The 21,774-nt window shown below is 33.2% G+C and overlaps 4 protein-coding genes across 5 annotated transcripts; 3 read left to right on the top strand and 1 right to left on the bottom strand.

The window, feature by feature from the left end:
• The first annotated feature begins 1,547 nt into the window (after window positions 1-1,547).
• On the top strand, window positions 1,548-8,910 carry LOC136346540 (uncharacterized). Its single transcript, XM_066295774.1, has 3 exons — window positions 1,548-1,965; window positions 2,986-7,916; window positions 8,289-8,910. Exons 1-2 carry the CDS (start codon window positions 1,760-1,762, stop codon window positions 4,319-4,321), a joined length of 1,542 nt encoding a protein of 513 aa, XP_066151871.1. The 5' UTR covers window positions 1,548-1,759; the 3' UTR covers window positions 4,322-7,916; window positions 8,289-8,910.
• Window positions 8,911-9,296: 386 nt separating this feature from the next.
• Mpi (mannose phosphate isomerase) lies at window positions 9,297-11,049 on the bottom strand. The gene is made up of 6 exons (XM_066295781.1): window positions 10,526-11,049; window positions 10,320-10,461; window positions 10,114-10,263; window positions 9,894-10,061; window positions 9,634-9,836; window positions 9,297-9,576 (listed from the first exon to the last, which is right to left on the bottom strand). Exons 1-6 carry the CDS (start codon window positions 10,838-10,840, stop codon window positions 9,367-9,369), a joined length of 1,188 nt encoding a protein of 395 aa, XP_066151878.1. The 5' UTR covers window positions 10,841-11,049; the 3' UTR covers window positions 9,297-9,366.
• Window positions 11,050-11,765: 716 nt separating this feature from the next.
• On the top strand, window positions 11,766-14,020 carry nSMase (neutral sphingomyelinase). The gene is made up of 6 exons (XM_066295566.1): window positions 11,766-12,025; window positions 12,087-12,260; window positions 12,394-12,589; window positions 12,650-12,807; window positions 12,860-13,099; window positions 13,148-14,020. Exons 1-6 carry the CDS (start codon window positions 11,988-11,990, stop codon window positions 13,557-13,559), a joined length of 1,218 nt encoding a protein of 405 aa, XP_066151663.1. The 5' UTR covers window positions 11,766-11,987; the 3' UTR covers window positions 13,560-14,020.
• An 897-nt stretch (window positions 14,021-14,917) lies between these two features.
• Window positions 14,918-21,380, top strand: LOC136346415 (calnexin-like). 2 transcript variants are annotated; one of them, XM_066295542.1, is made up of 9 exons: window positions 14,918-15,122; window positions 18,156-18,258; window positions 18,510-19,063; window positions 19,238-19,528; window positions 19,616-19,907; window positions 19,958-20,098; window positions 20,399-20,524; window positions 20,594-20,776; window positions 20,833-21,380. In XM_066295542.1, the coding sequence occupies exons 1-9, from the start codon at window positions 15,109-15,111 to the stop codon at window positions 20,887-20,889; spliced, it is 1,761 nt and encodes a 586-aa protein (XP_066151639.1). In that variant the 5' UTR covers window positions 14,918-15,108; the 3' UTR covers window positions 20,890-21,380. The 2 variants fall into 2 exon arrangements, with proteins under 2 accessions (XP_066151639.1, XP_066151640.1); XM_066295543.1 differs by lacking the exon at window positions 14,918-15,122 and adding an exon at window positions 17,074-17,222.
• Window positions 21,381-21,774: the final 394 nt, after the last annotated feature.

The following is a 21,774-nucleotide window of genomic DNA, read 5'->3' as shown; positions in this document are numbered from 1 at the left end:
TCTACCCGGATAATTTTGGTTTAGCTACAGAGTTACTTATCTACGTTATCAGCTGGACATGCATGCAACTGAAACCAAGCTCGTCGCGCACTAATAACGCAAGATTTTCTAGACAAAGGTTATGCTCGTTGTCCAATAAACTTTTAAGTCTTTCATTTGAAATATCGCAACTTCGTCTTTTTTAACTCACCTGGTATATCGAAAAATCCATCCTGAGATAACCTTGGGTTGTATATGACAATTTTTGTATTTAACACTATTTGATAAAATGGGCAAGTGTAGGGCGATATATATCCAATCACCCTGTAGATACAGATTCTATTTGATATCCGAATAAGGGACTCTCTTAATCAGAAAAGCAATACGTTTAGTCACCATGATGCATCCACAAGGGAGCTGCGGTACCGTAACTACGAAATGACAGATGGCCTCCGGGGGCTCGAATTACCCCCCGAAACACGCGTGCTGTATAGAACAATCGAGGGGATTTTGTGATCGGTCCAAAATACTTGTCGATTTAGTAGGGGTGTTAATAATAATGGGTGTCTCTTCACTGCGGCCTTTGGAAACTTGTATATAATTACTTGTTGAAGTAGATGGAAAAGTTCAGATATTATTTTTGACTAATAACTGGACATTTTAATTCTGCATGACTTGAAAACTCAATTAATATGAACACATATCGGAAAAACCAGCAGCCATTCGGGTGGCTGTTTCCCTTATAAAGCCACCGACGCATTAAATTTCCCATTTGTAAGCTCTTTCGGTTCTTTTGTGCACAAGAGCTCGGTTTATAGGGCCGAATTTAATGGGTATCTTTTCCATAATCCGAGAAGTCTAGAAACAGTGGAAACGGAAGTATTATCCGGATGCCGGTTTATGAATTTTCTGATGTGTTGGATTTTGCTTTAGGAAACATTAGTTAAAATTGTGAACTTGAAGAAAATGGAATCCATTATAAACTTTGCCCTTCTCTAATGTGCGTTGAAGTATTCCCCTTAAACTCCAGTAGTTTTTTAACGATACTGATGATTGCTTTTTTACCAGAAATATATAAGATGATTAGATTTTGAGTGTTTTGAGAAAAAAATGGACATCTCTTTGATTAGAGAAAACACGATATAGATTTTATGGGCTTATGGTTTGAAAAAATTCAATCGGCGAAAACTGCGGTGTTATATTTTCAACGATACTTGAAATATAAAGGCTTGGGCTCAATAAATTGAAGTTTGATAATTTTATGTAGAGAAGAAGGTACATGGAAACCGAGAAACCGTATCTACATATACATATATGCAACGCTGTGCCCTCTTTTCAACGTTTCAATGAAACTCATGCTCTTGTTGAAGCGACTCAGATTTTGATTTTTCGACATTTAGGAGTGAATTATTAAACTACCTAGCGATTCGTTTAACAGGAATGAAGCCCCCACATAAATGGAGCCATGATGCAAGTAGTATAGGGCTCCGTTTTCAACCTGATTGAAACTGTATGCCCTTCTGAAAATTACCAGCACCGCAATAATTTAGTTTTCAATGTTAGCAGGAATTTGATACATTTAATTTTATTAATCCATTAATCTTTTAATAATTTACAAAAATCCGGCAACGCTGTGTGGCGATACGCAGCTTCTTATCTTTATTCCAACACGACAGGAAAATGAAACAGTCTCATCTAGGTGCGTTTATACGTGTATTATTAGGCCAATTCAATATAAGAGAACTAAATAAAAGCTTGAAATAATTGAAAACATATAATCATGAATGTAGTCTTGCCAGATCAAATATTGCAGAATCAAATTTGTTCTCTATGTAAGCTGTACTTGTCTTGTGGACCTGTGAAGTCTTATCGAGATGGAGTCATTCACGAAGTTAAGTGCGGGCGTTGCAGCAGAAACAAGGACGGAGGTGGTTTTTCTCAGTATAACGTCATAGCTGAGAAAGTCTTTTTTCCCTGCATAAACAGGTGCGAAGGAAACTTCATTAAACTACATTTTATAGAAACTAATATTTCTACTTTGCTTCAACGTTTGTATGGAAATTATTTATCAGCTATTAATCTCTTTTCATGGTAGGGATTAGACTATATAGGTTGTTAAAGAAGAGTGTAAAATGTTTAAAGGGGTAATAGTCTAAATCAAAATAAACAAAAAAGTCTTAGTAAACATGGATCCGCAAAGTAACGGTGTCGGACATATGAAAGATTCTTTTGGTTCGAAACATTTATTCGCAATAATTTATTACTTATTTATTATGTACAAACAAACAAAATTTATTCTTATTTACGTTATTTTTTTATGCAAAAACTTACATTTTCTTATCATAGTATAAGCTTTAAGCATTTTACTGTTGTCAGGACACCAGTTTTCTTTTGCTACGGCCCTTTAACCTACATGCATTTTTGCGTTTAGACCAAAGACAGTAAATGTGGTTTCAGTATGATGGTACTCTAGCTCATTTTTCCATTGCCGCAGAGACCATTTACACCAAACTTTTCCACGTAGATGAGCCGAAAGCGGCGGACCTGCATTATGGCCTGCAAAACCACCCGATTTAAACCGATATTTAAGATATTTAAACACATTAGTCTGCGGTACTACTGCTCATAGCTTCAAGGAGCCAAAACTATGAATTAATAAAATATGCCAATAAATCCGAGCCACTGAGTTCGTTTTAGAAAGAGTGCGAATAGTTTTCAGACAAGGATGTCATGCCTGCTTGGATATGGAAGGAAGGCACTTTAAACATCTTATGCAACTCTATTTTTTGTTTTTACTAGAAGGTCATTTTGTTTGTTTGTACGTAATAAATAAGTAAAAAATAATTGCAAATAAATGTTCCAAAAAATATTGACCTTCCTTGTCTCCAGAACCGTTACTTTGTGGTCGCATATTTACCAAGATTTTTTTTGTCATTTCGGTCCATGCTATTACATCTTTAAATATTTAACGTTCTTTTTTTTAATACCCTGTATATCCTCTTATAGATTCGATGGTTGTGGTCATCTTCTGCGCTACCAAGAAACCAGCGAACACGAATTAACATGTCTATCATCAAAAATCCGTTGTCCCCTTTGTCCTGCAGTTAATGTTCACTACGTGCCTCTAGCTTTGGCCAATCACTTCAAATTCAACCACTGGAAAAACAACCTCAATAAACCTCTAATCAAACTGTCCTCGAACATGAATCAATTTTATATCCATTGCAATGCCGCCAAAAACATTTTTGTGCTAATTCACGTGGTGATAAATGATACTCATTTAACGTTTAAAGTTATGTCTTCTAGGACCAACAGAGTTGAGTATCGAATTAGAATTTTCAATGGGAAATCTCGCGAAGAAAACTCCGCGGTGTTTAGCAGTCACCTCATGAAGTGTCAGGATTTCGACGATGATTCGGCAGGGTTTTCAGTTTCCGCCAATTTAATTGCGAATGTTCAAGGACTTGAGTGCAAGTTTGAGTTGTCTTTGGTAGCCCAGCACATGCTACAATTGCCAAAAGTGAAAAATGTGGATGATAATAACGAAGTTGACATTGAGTATGTACAGGACTCCTCAGAATTGCCGGCGAAGCAGTTACCAGAATTGTTCATGGATGACATGTTTAGATCAAAATTTGGAAAGACCCACTTATCATCCTACGGTCTCTCCGGAGACCAAAAGAGCATAGTCGATGGCACCTCTGGAGTGAGTGTTATGATTACCTGCAATTTCTGCGAAAACTATTTGGCAGTGTCGGGAAGATACAAGAAAATATTCTTCTGTGCAAGTTGCAGCTATTCGGTGTGTGGGCAATGCCATTCCTATGGCATCTGTAAGGTTTGTCCCAGATGTTCGCTTCCTCATCTAAGGCGTTCCGGAGAAATGGCCAGGCATTATAGCTTAAACTTCTTTTGCAAATTCCGATGCGGACAGTATTTTAAAGCGTGGGATTTGCTGGAGCATGAAGATCGTTGCGCTTTGAACAATCATAGAGGATTAACCGATACAGAGAATATCTGGCGCTATTTCAAGGAAAAAAAGGAGGAAAACGATACCTTCCAGACATCGAACTCAATCCTTTTTGATCCGAGTCGATTTTCCAAAGATGGGCGCATTTTCGTGGTCACCAGGGACGATGTTCGATTCATGATAGAACACAAGTACCAACAACAAAGTAACATTTGTAAGTGTATTGTTCGTCACAAGTACGATAATGTGGAAGTGTTGACGAAAATTTGTGAAAATGAAAAATATAAAAAGTCAGATTGTACTTTATATATACCATTTAAAAGCGAGTTTGCCTTTTTTACTGTTGTGTTTGAAATACATTTTTCGGATTGACATGGAAAGAGAACTGAAGAATATTTTAGTGGTATACAGTGGCAGACAAAAGTTTAGAAACTTTTATTTACAAAAGAATCAATATTATATTTAATAAAAAAAACTTAATATTTGGCGCTATATCCTTTCAAGTTAATCACTTCCTGACATTTTATTGGCATTGAATCGACAATATTCATACACATTTCCTTGAGAATTTTTTCTCTACTCATCAAATATTACTGCCAACAGTTCAGCCTTATTATGAATGTTTTCCAAACAGATGCAGTTATCTTGGATTTCCCATAAACGTTCAATTGGGTTTAAATCGGGGGATTGCGACGGCCATTCAATTACGTCTACCCTTTTTGGAAGGAAGCCAATTTTTTATTAACTAGGAAGTATGTTTGGAGTCATTATCTTGTTGGGATGTCCAACGAAGAGGCATTTCATACTCGGTATATGGCAACATCTCTAATATATTCCGGTATTGAAATTTGTCCATTCTTCTTTGTACTTCCACAATGGGTCCACTACCCGAGCGACTAAAGCGATCATAGATCGTAACGCTGTCACCTCCATGCTTAACTGCTTGTACTTGGGACTTGGCGTGGTATCTTTTATGTGTACACACCGTTCGATCCGAATATTTTAATTTGACTTTCGTCACTCCAAAAAACGGTACGTCATTTTCCCAGTTCAAGTGATTTCGAGCAAACTATAAATGGGCCTTGATGTTCTTTCTTGATAATAGAAATTTCTTGACAGCAACTCTTTCAAATAAGCTCATACTGCAAAGTCCGACGTCTTAGTCCTTTCGCTCACTTGGAGATGAAATTTTTCTGTTTCTTGATCAATTTCCCAAACTGTGCTACAAGGATCATTTTGTGATTTTTTTTTGTCACTCTATCAATTGCGGAAGTAGTTTTTCGTGGACGCCCCGTACTTTTGGGCCTTATAAGACTTTGTAGTCACTAAGAGAAGCAGTTAAATTTTTCGATATGACACTTTTATTAATTTTCAGATTTTTCGCAATAAAAACTTGTTTTCGCTACTTTCATGCTATTTATTGATCTTTTATTTTAAATAATTTCAAATACACTCAGCTGTGCCCATGACTTGTAGTGCTAATACTGGCAATTCACTCAGAATATTTTTATACGTTGGAGGAGCAAGATGATGGAAAAGTTTTTAAACTTTTGTCAGAGAAAAAACTTATTTTGCCTCTATAATAAATATATACACATCCAATATGTAATATATAATAAACAAACTTATAAAGAAAGGTACAATTAGTGAATAGGAATTTTATACATATGAAGAATCTCTTAAAAAGCATATTTCAACAAAAATTTAAAATTTAAAAGTTCTTAAATTTTTCTCCTTCACTGTCTATTCGTTTATTTCTAAAATTGTACAGTTAAGCCATTCGTATTGATTGTCTTAGAGTTAATAAGAAAGTTAAAATGAAATAAATAGGCGGTATTTAATTTTATTGATTTTGTCTTTCAAAACATTCTTTTTTTACTAATTTTTTTAAAATTAACGATTAATTATCTCTCACACCTCACATGATTTTGCAAATTTTTCCGAAAAGAGGCGCAAAAAATGGCCACTTCAAACTAATGTATCAAGTACCAATAAACGTTTTTCATTTATGAAGAAGCTTTTTGAGAGGATATCGGGATCTAGATGCATTTAATATGTCATGTTTATATCTATTTGGAAGAGTAATTTTTTAAAACATGGTCATACATTTTTAGACTTCTTGGTCTCTAGACTTTAATTTAGACTGAATAATTACTTAAAGCATTATGACGTAGATGTACTTATGTGTATTACTTAAATACAGTCGAACTCTGTTATAGAGAACTCAAGAGGACCAGAAATTTTGATCGCTATAGCTGGGGGTGTTCATTACATCGGACTCTAATTAATATGTATGCACATATTATGTTCGCCTTAAAAAAAATTATGCGTTTAATTTTTTTTTTTATTTGTATGTACCTAGTTAAAATTTATACATCAGTTAAAAGGAAAAAAAAGGTGAAAAGAACACTTCTGTTTTATTTGTACATATGCAATACTGATGAAGTACATTATATTACTATTACATAAAAACATAATTTATTTCGTAGTGTAAAGTGTCAGTCATTTTATTTTTCACTTGGTTTTTAATAAAAGAATATTTTTCAATACAGCCATATAGTCTATCGAATATCAGCTATTAGCAAATCGTTATCCATTTTGATATATTCTTCTGCAGCAACATTATTACGCTTCTTAATCTGCTCTGACAATGGAACGTCTTCTTCATCATCTTGATCTACGAGTTCCTCTTGCTATTCAAAATTCAAGATGGCGCAAAACCGATTACGATTCAATAGACGGGGATTCCCTGGTGTCAAGATCATTCCGACAAAAAAATACCCCAAAACTAAGTTAATAAATTCTTCAGAATTGTCCTTTTAATAGATATTAGTTCGTTGTAACCGGTCGGGCTTGCAAATTCTTATCCGAAAAGAATTCACTAAAACCAATCTTTCGTTATAAATGTGTTGGTTGTGTCCAAATAAGAATAATATGCAATGATGTAGACTCTTTGTACATTCCTGACATGGTTAGTTCATTACAGTCGACCGTTTGTTATAACCGAGTTTGAGGGTATTAAGAGCTAAGAAGGGACTGATCAAATTCAGAATTTGAATGTTAATTAAACCACTTGAATTTTCCTTGATAGAGACAAGAATATTTAAAATCAAAAACAAGGTTTTCCAAAAATTTCAGCAGAATCCGTACAAAAGATCATGTTAATTTTATTTAATCTGACAAAATATTGTAAACTGCACGTTATTTTTTAATTTATCATTATCTGCTACGACTCAAAAACCGTCCCTGAAACAAAATTAAAATCCACCAGGAGATGAAAGAGCACAATCAGCTTGATCAGCCAAGTGCAGACAGGGCGATAGTTTAAACCACCCTTACACGACGATATAATAAATACAATTTTATTCAGCTTTCACAGTAGGTGATTAGGGGAGGAAATGCACCCTTCATTTCTGCCCATCAAACAATGGAAAGGCACCCTTTTAGGGCAGTATGTCGCGTGCACATCTGTCCTATGGCAGATGTGGGAAACTGCTCGTTACATCATTCATGTATGCACGCGTGCTCTTTGTCGCACGCCAAGTTTTGATTAAAAACTGCCAGATTAAGCTCGAATCACACGGTTAATAATAACCCTCGGGTTTTGTTAGTTTTTTGAGGGGCGTATTAGAGAGAGGACAAAAAATGCAATTGAAATTTGCCATTCATAAAAGCTTTTGTAACAATGAGTGGAAAAGTGGGTCCTTTTCCAAAAAGTCCCAATTGTTCTAGAGGAAAATGGTGCATTTAGATAAGTATTTAACAGCACCTATATAGTACTAATAGTAAACTACTACTGATGCGTCGGTCTGTATATGCCACTTCTCCTGAACCCTGAGCCGTAAAATTAACAAATACATACATCCTCACCTACAGACAGTTTAGTCCTTTCATCAACTGAAATTAGTCGCTGATACCAAAGTGCCCGTTTTTATTGTTCGTTCAAGTTAGAAGAAAAATTAAAATGGTAAGTATTTGTACCTATTTGTACTTTTATACTTTGTTAGATTTTAGCAGATTAAACAATTTTAATGTAATACAGCAATTTTTGTTGAAATTTCACAACTTGAAGTTTATTGCATTTTCCAGATTTTTTCTAAAAGGTTTTAAACATTAAACCTCAACACAGTGAAATTTGAATATCCATTTTCATATTCCCCCAATGAAATCAATAAAAATAATTTGCCAAAATGGCAAAAACGAATTTCTTATATTCAACATACAAAAAAATGGATTTATTTTTCATTCTATACCTTTAACAAAATCTATAAAAAGCCTATCTCTTTTTTAAACCAAAGGGCCCAAATGTTTAATTTCGTTTCAAAATTTTATTTTTCAGCATTTCAGACTAATTTGTTTGTTGCTCACAATCATAATCACCATTTCCATTCTGGGACGGTCCCCACAAGCAACAGCGAGCCCAGCAGCGGAGAAAATTGAACTTTCTGTTGGACCATTCAATAGTCATACCAATAACGGCACTAAGAGGGTGATCACACGTACTCGTATCATTCAAAATCCATTTGCACCATTTGCATTGCCAGTTATCATCAAGGAGGAAGTTGAGGATGAGGAAATGAAGCGTACAAGAAACATTCCAGATGAAGGAATGGAAAGTCCTCGGCTGAAGGAATACACGACTAAAATCGTTTAATGTTAAGATTTTGAATTCCTTAGAATTTAAGTTTTTATGACAGGTTATTTTAACTTTTTTATCTATATTTGCAATACTTGCCATTTTTTCCTATTGTTAGTTCTTTATGTTTTTGTCGACTTTTATTTAATAAGTGACCTAGCTGCAAGTACAAATGGAAAGAAGCCCCATTTAGTTGTAACTACGATTAACCATGTAGAAAAAATAGAAATATTGGTGCTCTTTTTTAATATTAATTTTACGAATATTGGAATATTTACTGAAAATTTGGTATATGTTTTAATGACGATACGAAGAAACACATTAATCAGTTATTTTTATTTTACCTACTTGTTGTGTTGTCAAAACAATGTAATCTCTGGAACGTTTGTCAATTAATTATACTTATGATGATACATACAAATGTTACGTAGAGCATATTTCTAGAGGTATGTTAACGGAACATAAACATATCTTAGATACTATCTGGATAGTCTGGCAGCACACGAAAGATATATTTACAAATATGGTAGAAACATTTATGGCACACAGTTATATGATCGACTTCGAAGAAACCAGTATAGTCAAATGGCCATAGGCACATTAAGAATACAGATATTATTAGGAAAAAATCTCTAATGGATATTTGGTAGGCCGCCAAGCTTAGACTGCTTTAAAACTGCATTATTTTTCAACAAATAAAACCACAAAACATTAAAACTTAACAAAAAACAAATTTATTACACTATTATAATGTTTTTCTTTAAACCAATAACTTCAATAATTAAACATTTGCTAAAGCCTGATATATCAGCAAAGGATCCTTAAAATTGTCAAAAATAATTGTTTGATCAGCTGGTAAAAACAATACACTTCCAGGTGAAACTGTCTGCTCTCCATAGATAGTTTTAATAAGTGACTTTCCTGAGATGATCAATAATATGCTGGCACTGCTACGTTCTCTTACAGTGAAGCTTTCTTCTGAGGCAGGAACCTTACAAAGGTAATTGAAGAATAAAAATATTAATTATTAGTATCACAATATTGTTACTTCTATTTGTACTATAGAAAAATCGGGTACTGGAGGCTTGTAAATTACAGAAAAATCATCTTCTTTGAGGGGTGAATATAATTTTTCTTGAGATGGAGCTCCCTCATAATTAAGCATACCACACAGGGTATTCACATCAATAAATTTGGGTGTTAAACCTGCTCTCACAACATTGTCAGAGCATGCCATACATTCAATACAATCTAAAATCACAAGAAACTTCTTTATATGGTGAATCAAAAGCTTTAAGACTTATTTACCACCAAACAAATAAGCATGAGGTTCATTAGCACCTAAGAAAATTGCTTCGGATGGTCTCAATTTAATGTAATTAAGAAAATAAACCATTAATATGCCATTGTCAAAGGGATATTGGGAATGCAATTTTTCTACCAAGTCAGCACACAGAAAATCCCTCTCACTTTTGCCTGAAAAACTGCACAATTTATATCATGTCAAAATCTTCAATCTACAACATACTAGATTCTTTAAATCGTGTAAGTAAACTATTTATTACATCTAGTATCTTAGCCTTAGAACAATTCAACACTTCCCAGAAAGCCTCCTGAATTAATTGACCATCATCAGTATTTTGAATATTTTTAAATATATCCTGCAATTCAGAAATGTCTACAAATAATTATCAATCCTTATTTTTAATAGATTCAAAGTATCTAAATGCTTACTGCTTATAAAAGTCTTAATTTCTGACCAAGGTCTAAACCCACACAAAGCTTCAAATTCTGTTAAAGCAATGGCCATCTCTGGCTTGTGATTGGGGTCTTTGTAAATCTCAGGAAATTGTGCATGTAATTGTTCAGCATGTTTCTAGAAATGGTACCAAATTGGAGGGATAATATGTTGTTAAAATATAAAATTTTAATTTACTTACTTTGGATGGATGTGCTTGAATCGATAAGGCTTTACTGACAGACAGAACCTTAAACAAAAAGGGTAATTGATTGAATTGTCTCAAAACCTCATTCCCCAAGTATTCAGGGTGTCTACATAGGAGATCAGACAAATTTTCTTTAGTAGCTTTAATAATTGACGGGGCATTCACATGTGTTCCCATCCAGAGCTCGGCATAAGGGAGATGATCCTCGACTTCAAAACTTGTGTCAGCGCTTTTGCGAAGCTGAGCAACCTTGCTTAGCAGCCCTTTTTTGCCCCATTCGTAATTTTGTACTTTGCATTGCAGTTCCATTTTTATGATAAATCATGTGTTACTGCCACGTATATCAATGAAAGTGTATTTTAGAAACAAAAAAAGATCATGGAGCTCATAAAGAGTAAGAGGGGCTCAATTAATATGATTAGTTGATTTTTTAATCAACAAAAGAAATCATTGGAAGTATGTGGCAAATCAAACCGATGACATAACCTTACTTTATAGGAACGTCATGTGAAACAAGTAGATAATTTTACATTATTTCTCGGCGAATTTTTTAGATATTGTTTAAAACCACGTGCCGTAATTAACGTAGGCTATATGTAGACTATTGAACACATGTTTTCGATTTTGGTAAAAAAACTAGAAAATATTGGAACAATCCAAAATTGTACAATTTAAGAATAGTTTTAAAACATATTGCACAATTATTTATTAGAATGTTAAAATTAATTAAAACTCTAGTCATAATTTATTAGAGAGATTATCAGTAGAAATAAATTTAGAACTACTTCGAACTTCTGAATAATACTATTTATTTTTGGTGCTTTATTTTTTTATTACTTCAGCTGCTTGTTTATGAATTATTTCTCAAAAAAATATTAAATGACCAAATTAGCGTCTGCTTTGTTTCTTGTGTGTGTGTGCAATCTCTTTATCCTACTACTTAACCTACACAAAAGAGAATTAATTGTTCAAATTTGATATATTCATTATCAAGTCATTTTTGAATTTGAAGTCTTGTGGTGAGTGGTATATTTGTTATATATAAAAAAGACAAAATATAATTCAAAATAAGTTTTTTGAAATTATACGATTTTTAAACATATTTTATTCACAGAAAATGGCTTAAATTGCACAATAATTCATTGAAATAGTTTTTTGCACATTTTAAATTTATAGTCTATACTTATTTGACGTTATCTACGGACGGCACTATAACTTTTTTTTATTAACTACAAGGGGTCGTCTTAATATTACCAATCATTTTCAAAATTACAAATATGAATGAATCAAATTATCATCAATTAAAACAAAGATTCCAAACTTGTAGACGTGTTTACCTTTAGTACATTTTAAGAATTCAACAACAAATAACAATTCCTTAAAACTACTATTTCCATGACAGCATATAAGTCTCACTGGTTTGTTAATAATTAAGCTGCTGCCTTGACTATCAATAATGGCATTAGATCTTAAAGTTTTTACATTAAACTGCTGGTAAGTTCCCTTTCTCACGAAAAATATTAAACCAAAACATACTGTTTATTTAATTTCAAAGGGGCTTAGCTGTGGTGTCAAAAGATCGAAGATCTAGAATACTGGCTATTGCTGATATGTTATCAGTAAATCAGTTTGATGTAGTTTGTCTGCAGGAAGTGTGGACAAATAGGGACTACAACATTCTTCGAGAAAAGCTTTATAATGTATTACCATACTCTCATTACTTTTACAGGTTAGTTAGCATTATTTCACACTTGGCTTAACAAAAAAACTTGAATTTTTTCTTTATGAGGTGATCATGACATCACCAATCATTTTATGTTCAACAGTATTATACTGTGGTTTACCTAGAATCTTCTTTATAGCGGAGTAACTGGTTCTGGCATTTGCATCCTTTCAAAACACTTCATAGAAGAAACTTTTTTTCATCAATGGTCTGTTAATGGTTACATTCACAAATTGCACCATGGTGACTGGTGGGGTGGCAAAGGCGTGGGTTTATGTCGCCTTAAAGTTCAACATGAAACTGGGACTTATTTTGTTAATGTTTACTCTACTCATGTAAGTGGTGGTCAATAGAGTTCTATAAAGGAACTTGAAGCACACTATTTGAAATTTAAGTTCCATGCTGAATACAATAGGGCGTCTGACGATTACCAAGCTCATCGTGTACTGCAAGCTTATGACACAGCTCAATTCATTATGCTCACATCAGGATTGGCAGATCTTATAGTACTTGCAGGTGATCTCAATACTGAACCTGGAGATTTAGCATACAGGTGTGTTTCTGTGCATAGATGTAGAACTATAAATAAACTAACTAGTTTGTAGGGTGATTTTGACAGTTCCAGGATTAATTGATGCCTACATGCAGGCAGGCAATGTCTTGGCTGAAAAATCTTCAACCAATGAAAGTCTCAGTAATAGCTATACTCCCTCCTCTTTGGTAAAAAGAAAAATATTAGGAAAACGCATTGATTATGTCATGTACCACCCTGGCTCAAATGTTACAGTGGATTTGCAGAAATATGTTTTACCACTACCTGACCGTGTTCCAAAGCAAACTTTCAGGTATGAGGCTTTCAAAATCATGTCTTATTACTTTAAAGTATTTTTCAGCTATTCTGACCACGAAGCAATATTAGTAGAACTCTCAATTGTAAAAGGCATTAAATCACCAAGAAACTACCTGGATGAAACTGCAAAAAAACTGGTGCTGGAAGAGTGCATTATCTTGTGCAAAGAAGCATTGAAAAGTATCTCAAGAACTAAAGTTCTTTACTGGTTAGGAGTCTTCATCCTATTGGTGTTATTAGTGATAAGTTTGGTTCTTCCTGCCGTGATTAGTTCGCGGGTTTTTGACGATTTTCCGACGCTTTTTGCAGTTCTTAGAGTCTTTGTCACTATGCTATTGATGTTTTGCTTCCTAATGGCCACGTTATGGAGTCGCATAGAAATGCATGGTGTTTTGTCTGGCAAACTTGCAATGGAAGTTTCGCTAAGAAAAATCAAGCAGATGGAAAATTTATGACGACTTGGTAGTTGTCTCCTTGGAATAAAGTATTTTAAGAGATTTTTTTCTTCCTAGTACAACCATTAAACAAACCATTTCCTTTCTGAGATTAATTCTTTGAGTTCAGAGTTATTTAAAATTTAAATAGTTGGGACTCTTTTAGGATCTGCATTTCTATAGTGACTTATTTAACATATCTGTGGTCATTCCATATTATAGCTTCCTCATTATTAAAAATTCCCCTTTCCAGTTATCTAGATGCTCTAAAACACACAATTTTGAGGCTTAAATTTTATGGCGCAGTTTAATATCATTACTCTCAAATTAGGCGCCATAACATCATTTGCTCATTCATAAATAAACCAATTTTCCACCGTTTTTGACAATTTAAGTCTATAGTACTTAATTATAAAAGAATCGAGGAATTGCTGTTGATTTTTATTGTAAATAAATACTAATAAATTTATCTATTTTATAAAGTTTTCAGTCTCATTTATTTATTACATATAGACACACGTTAGGTATTTGTAATTAATTTTACTTAGTAAAATCAGTAATATCCGTAGTTAAACTAAGAGCTTTACCTACATATCTTGAAAATTGCAACAGCACATTTTGAAATATTAATTTGTAACTCATCTTGGCCATTACTTAAAAAAAAAGAGGAATTAATTAAGTTTAAATCTGGAGTCCTTTGGGGCTGCAGATTTTCATTAACCTTGACCAATCTTTATAAAGTAGCAAGCAAAAACGTTATTTTGCATAAATAAAGAACGTTACTTTATAGATAGAAGAACGTTTTCCAAAACTAGAGGTATTTCTTTTCTCGAAAAGCTCAAGTACTGTTTCTCATTCCGTTTTGTTGAAAGTTCAGCTAGTCCTAAAATCATATCTCAAAATGATTACAGGTACTAGTTTTTTTACAGAATGTCTGATGCAAAAAAGTTTAAATTATCAGAATTTTCAAAATATTTAAGTTATCGACGTTAATGCGAGGTCAGGTTGATTTTTTCTAACTCAGTAAGATACATCTGACGCCTCTTATTAACTAGTTTAGGATATAGATTTTAAATTTATTTATGATTTTCAAAAATCCCCGAAGAGCAATTTCAAGCCGGTAAATCAAAAAGTGTGATATTTATTACCAACCTACCTAATAAGAAAATACTTAACCATTCTGTGGAATAAAAACGAGCAATTTTTTTATATTGCATATTTAGTTGAATTGTTCTATTAATTATTATACCTATTAATTCAAAATCAAATGTATCAAAAGAAAGATAAACCAATACTGTGCTGTACCATTTACAGTGTTGCCAAATCTCATTTCACAGCTTAGTAAATTGTGATAGTTTAAGATTAATGTGATCTAACCTATAATCCAATATCAGTAAATTGAACGTTTTTAAAATTTTAGAAGTTTAATGGCAATTAAACGAATATTTAATTATTAAAAATTTGTCAAACTGAACTATCAGCCAACGTTAAGTTCGACCGATGTTTGACACGAGCGGACGTTGTTAACTGAGCTGGAAATTTCCGAAAAAAAGAATTAAGGTTTTGAAAAATGGTAAAAAATAGGTAAGTGCATACTGCCACCCATTGGTAGTCACTGTGTGTTACTTACCCTCGATTAAGAATTATTTTTCATTGAATTGCATTGATTTTGTTTCTACTTTAATCCTGGATAACTCATTTCCATTGGCATTTAAGTGTGCACACACCCATATGCAATTTACAAGGATATTTAATGTTAATGAGTACTTCAGCTGAAGATGTCAATTTTATGATTAAAATCCTATATCAACAAAGACAGCTCTCTGCAAATTGTACAACTAAAATATTTTTTTCATTTGCTCTCGAGTCTTTGGTGCATTTTCTTATGTATCTGTAAAGTTTGACTTTTAATATACATCTTTTAAACATTCCTTAAATTATTGCATAAAAAAATTCACCTGTATGCATTTGAGAATATTGCATCCAAGTATGTTCATGTTTACAACTATCAATTTCATTTACATGCCAGCAGTTTTATTTATTGTTTATTATAAAATGTGAATGAAAACACATATGGAATAGAAATGAAATATAGGGTGAGTATCAATCTTAAGGTGGAATTTTCCTGGAACAACTACTCACATTAACAATGTTCATAGGATTTTTCTTCAGTGTTAATTCTCAAATGAAAATTAAAATCAGTTGCAATTTGTATTTGCAATATTTTCACTCATATGATACCTTACTAAGAGGTATTAATTTATGTTTGATTAATACCAAGGAGGTATAACAAATTGTTTTCGTCCTAAAACAGACTCACTAAAATTTAAGATTTAATTGCAGATTTTTTAAAATGAAATTGTAGATTTTTTATGGTCTTTCTTTTTTACTGGAAAAACAATCTCTGTAAATATGGATGTTAATATTTACTCCACTATGCCTTTCTTCATGCTGCTACAAACACTTAAAGATTATTTCATTACTAGTTATCCTAAATTGTACTGTGTATCCCCTAAACTTCAGTTTTAACTTAAATGTAAACTCAATTTTGACTAATTTTTTCTTTCATTCAGACTCAATATTCTGCTTTTATTTATAACCTTGTCTCTGAAAAATCTTGATAACTATTTTTTGAATGGGCTCTAGAGGATACAACTATTAATTACTGGAAGCAAGAGATGCAAATTTGATCTTGTAGACTATCATTTAAATCTATTTGGAAGGTAGGATATTTGTTATTAAATTTTACTCAGCAAGAAATATTAGGAAAAAACTATAGAATAAGGGAAAGGAGGAATTTAAAAAAAAAACTCTCCAAATTTACTCAATCTAAGCTGAGAGGATGTTGTCAAAATGTTTCATACAGTCTTTTTATGTATGAAGTGGAAAGGAGTGAAGCAGCATTTTCACCCATCTCTAACTATGAGGACATAAATAGCTTTAAACTATCCACCCCTATCCTCTCTTCCTCTTTAAAAGGGAAATCCTAAGTATTTTTGTTATTTTCAACACTTTTAAATGTTCAAAATTTAGTATTTTTAGAGTTTGGATATCAAGTTATAAAAATCTTATGGATATTAGATATGGAATAGAAAGTTAATTTATGTGAACACAAAAAAATATATTTCTGGTTCATTTTACACGTGTAAGCATTGCATGACTCTATTTCCTATAATCCAATTATTTTTAATTCGAAATAAAATAATGGGGCTCCTAGTGGACGAAACTTCCGCCTTTATTTTAAATTCAATCTGTTTAATTGGACATATGGACGTTTCTGATTGGCTAAAGCTATAGGCAACGTTGCCATGTTAATAAAAAAATTTAAGTTTACTTTTAGAAATTATAATTTGAGTTCAAATTAAAGAAGACCGCACCCTACTGCAGAGTAATTGATTTTATGCCCAATGGCAAGCTTTTTGATTGTATGAAAATGTTTTTTTTTTATCATAATCAAAATAATTTGAGAAATTCTGTTTGCTTATTGCGAGGGATTATTGGTTTTTATTGCAGTAGTGACAACGTTGCATTTCAATTATATTAGTGATCTGAAAATTAATTTGACAGACGCCATTTTTACAAGAAAAAATTTTTATGAGTCGCTATTTTCCAGGTTTTTCGTAAAAATTTTCTCTCAAAAGTGTAGAAAAGGAGTGAAAATAACAAGCATTTATTGAAATTTATGTGAGTATGTACTAGACAAAATTTACCCTGTTTAATTTGCTCTCACAAGTAGATTTTCGGCATCTACAGTTTTTGAGGTTATGTGAATGTTCATGTTCTATATTTGATGTTTCAATTTTAGAAAAATGCCTTCTTTTAACGTCGTTCATTGTTTGAAAGAATATCATTGTATTTTTTAATGAATCTTTGTTATTAGCAGTTAATTGACAGTGGTCTGTATTGCTGAAATTACTTATATCCATTTCCCTTTTATTGCAATATAATTGCCTTAAGCCAGTATTATATATAAAGAATAGATTGTTGTCCTTTAATATGTATGTATAAACAACGGACAAAGTACTTGAAGGAAAAAAGATATCAATTATGTGTTAATGAATATATGAACACATGGGCCAGTCAATCTAAAAATGTCTAATTGAAGGAAGTTGCTTTAGTATTTTTGGATTATGTTCTAAGTCCATACAAGAATTGTAGTATATTCAAGATTCCAAATAGTTTCATTTGCACATGATAATTTTTTACAATTGATTGGGATAGACCCAATATAATACAAAATAGATTGTTAAGAAATTCTATTTACAGATTTAGAGCAAAAATAATGTATTCCTTTTTCTTTTTAATATGGTGTTTTTTTTGTCATTTTAATGCATGTTAATAAAATACTGTAAGTTGCAATATAGAAGTTTGCCCACTAAATTTTGTACATTTGTAACTATTTGAGTGAACTGCTGACTTATTTAGTTATAATGAATTTGCTACAGGGGTGCAGCACAGTGAATACTTCACATAACATGGCAAACACACCCTATTCATGTGCTAGTGGCAATTCTGAGTGGTTTTCTGAATTGAAAATTTAGTCATAAGAACCTAACAAGTGTTAATCTATATGGTGTATTTAATATGTTTTAATTTCAATAAATTTGTTTTTCTCAGGACATTTGTAATTATTCCTGGCTCTAAAACTATGAGGAATAAGACCCTATGGGCAGTGCTTATATTTGCACTAATTGGAATCTCAAGGTCCCAAGAACTTGATGTAAGTTTGCTATTACCAAAATAATTTTTATAACTTTTTTCCTAGAAATATCAGTGTTATCAGTAAATGCACCCGATCAGTTCATTTATATGTGGTAATACACAACCTGAGATAGCATTGTTGCTTGGTTTTAGAATTTATGAGATATAAATTCATGATTCTTGGGGTGCCTCAAAGGTCAAATCATTAGTACTGATATGTTCAGAAATTGGATAATTATTATTCACCTATCATCATTTAATTTTTACTAGGAGGAAGTAACAATAGAAACTGGAGATGACACAGAAATCCCCTATGAAAGTCCTATACCATCGGACGAATCTAAAGTGTATTTTGCCGATCATTTCGACAAACCTTCAGACTTCGAGAAAAACTGGATAAAATCAGAGGCCAAAAAAGAAGGCATTGATGATGATATCGCGAAATATGACGGTCAATGGGATGTCGAAGCTCCACAAAAAGACGGCCTCAAGGGTGATTTAGGGCTAGTTCTGAAATCAAAGGCCAAGCACGCAGCCATATCGGCTCCCTTAAAGAAACCGTTTGTCTTTAAAGACAAACCTCTGATTGTGCAGTATGAGGTTTTACTGCAAGAGGGCCAAGAATGTGGAGGTGCATATTTGAAACTGCTTAGTGAGGTTGAGGGTTCAGAGATGCTCAAAAACTTCCATGACAAAACGCCTTATAGTATTATGTTTGGGCCAGATAAATGTGGTACTGACCATAAGTTGCATTTTATTTTCAAGCATAAAAATCCGAAAAATGGATCAGTGGAGGAGAAGCACTGTGAGAAACCTAAGGAGAGGTAAGTTAGAGTGTTCCAATTTTTGGAATTTGATATAGGACAGGAATAGCAAGAGAGTGTGGCCTATTTGAACTTTTTGTTTTTTATTAATGCTCTTATTTTATCAATACATTATAGATATGTTGCTTTGATCACTATCCCTATAGCACTCATTCCATATTGTACTTCTTCAAGGTTAGAAGAAACGTTCTCTGACAAGCTGCCCCATCTCTACACTTTGATCCTAAGGCCAGACAACACATTTGATGTGTTGATAGACAAAAAAATCATTCAATCTGGCAGTCTTTTAGAAGACTTTAACCCCCCAGTGAACCCACCTGCTCAAATTGAGGACCCAGAGGACAAGAAACCTGAAGATTGGGACGAGAGGGAGAGGATTCCGGATCCAAGTGCTGTAAAGCCGGACGATTGGGATGAAGATGCGCCCGCTCAGATTGTGGATGAGTCTGCAGTTATGCCTGATAAGTAAGTAGGTTTTAGGAAAAAAGTGTTATGTTATGAGTATTTATAGTAAAATGGTGTTGCAAATACATAACCATTTGTCATATATAGTTGGTTAGAACACGAACCGACTCACATCCCAGATCCAAATGGAGTGAAGCCAGCCGATTGGGATTCAGATATGGATGGCGAATGGGAAGCTGCTTTGATTGAGAATCCTGCCTGTAAAAATGCCCCTGGGTGTGGTCCTTGGGAGCCGCCTCTAGTGAATAATCCCTCTTTCAAAGGCAAATGGAGGGCTCCACTTATCGATAATCCGAACTACAAGGGTAAATGGAGGCCTAGGAAGATTCCCAATCCTCATTATTTCGAAGATACTGAACCATTTAAAATGCAGACCATTGTGAGTTTTTATTTTTCATTTAACGGAATTTATAATTGTTTCGATAATAGTCCGCAGTTGGATTTGAACTTTGGTCAATGTCCAAGGATATTTTGTTTGACAATATTATTATCACCGAAGATATTGTGGTTGCCAATAATTGGGCCAGTACTACTTTTGATAAGAAGAGACAGAAAATTGCTAGTGAATCGGTAAGTGCCCAAATTTCTTCGCCATTAAACAGTTAATGTACAATTTGATCAAAGGTTTCTACATGGGGGAGAGCTATGAAGGCTTTAAATTATAATCCCCATGGATGGGGGTTGTACTTTATTTATTGCGCCATTCCAGTCGTCTGTTATGTTTATTATTTATACAAATGTGTTAAAGAGGTACTTTATTTTGGCTAGAGACTTATTTGGTTAAAAAACATGTGTATCTCTAAATAGGCTTTGAAACTTGATCAATAATTTTATTTCTGTAGTCTAGCTTCATTCCCCTTTTTATCCTAGGAAAGCGTAGTCCAAAAGCTAGCCAATCTAACAAACGAACATCCTTCTCTATGGGCTCTGTATATTATCGTGCTAGGGATTCCCGTAGTATTTATTTTGTATCTTTGCTGTAAGCCTGCAACTAAGGTAAATATGGGAAACTGTAATTTAAGTAGAAACTGTGTTTACACTCTTATTTCCAATTAATTTTAAAAGGAGTCTGAAGAGCTTAGACAAGAAGCAGAAAGAAAAAAGACTGACGCACCGACCGAGGAGAATGAGGCTGTCTCCGAAGAAGCGAACGTAATTGAAGAAGAAGAAAAGGAGGAAGATGATGCTGATGCAGAGAAACACTCGAATCCGGATTCTGAAGAAGATAATGAGGCGGTTGATGAGAGCGTAAGTATTTTATCATTTTTACTTGTTGAGGTCTTAAAATCAATTAATAATAACAGGAAGCTCATTCGGATGCTGTAGAAGGAACTCGAAAAAGAAAGGTCCGTAAAGACTAAGTTAACCAACTAATTCCTTAAGTCTGTATTTATTTTAAACATTTTTAAGTCTGTAGCATGGCCTTAAGATCGATTTGTCTAGGAAATTTGATAATAAAATAAATTATTGTGCCCTTAGGTATGAATACAATTTAAGTTTGGTGTATTGAAGTCATTAGTTAGCAAAACTAATTATATACGGGATTTTATTTATTAAGTCACGACGTAGGTTGTAATCGGTTTTTCATTCACGTTGTATGAAATTACTCCAAGTCAAAAGAATCATCAGGAATTCTATATTTTAAGGTTCGTTACTTTAAAATGAATAGTTGGCTAGCTACATCGTGGAGTTTTTTTTAAATAAGCCTTAATAGTAACATACTTACATTTGAGACAGTTGTGTTTTTGATGTGGGATTTAAACTGTTGGGAATATATCCCCTTAATACCGGCAATATACATGAAACATGTGTCCACTGTGTTCTTTGTTTGTTAATAAAAAAAATTGAAATATTTTAGTTATTTTAATCACCTTTTGTTTTCCCTGAGTCTTTATGTTAGTAAAACGTTATTCGTCGGCAGATTTGTGCGCGAATCGGCTAAAAAAGCTATAGCACCAGTTTTTTACGTACATGTATAAATTTGGTTTTGAACGATGAGGAAAAAATAATATTGGATTATCAGGAGCGGATTACACATCCTCGCATTAATTCATAAATGGTTCACTTTACGGCAAAAGTAATGTAATTAAGTAGTGATCTATTGTCATGAGACATCCTGTGTATGCATTGGAAATATTGCATAAATATCACCACCTGATCTGCGAATTCAGCAAATGCACCCAGAACAGACCATATAGCTCCAAACGTCTTTACTTCCTCACTTCGTGCATGTCAGGTCTGTCTCA

This window comes from Euwallacea fornicatus, chromosome 23 (assembly GCF_040115645.1).
Source record: "Euwallacea fornicatus isolate EFF26 chromosome 23, ASM4011564v1, whole genome shotgun sequence".
Taxonomy (NCBI): Eukaryota; Metazoa; Arthropoda; class Insecta; order Coleoptera; family Curculionidae; genus Euwallacea; species Euwallacea fornicatus.
The sequence above is the reverse complement of the archived record's forward strand: the minus strand, read 5'-3'. Positions and strand labels throughout refer to the sequence as shown.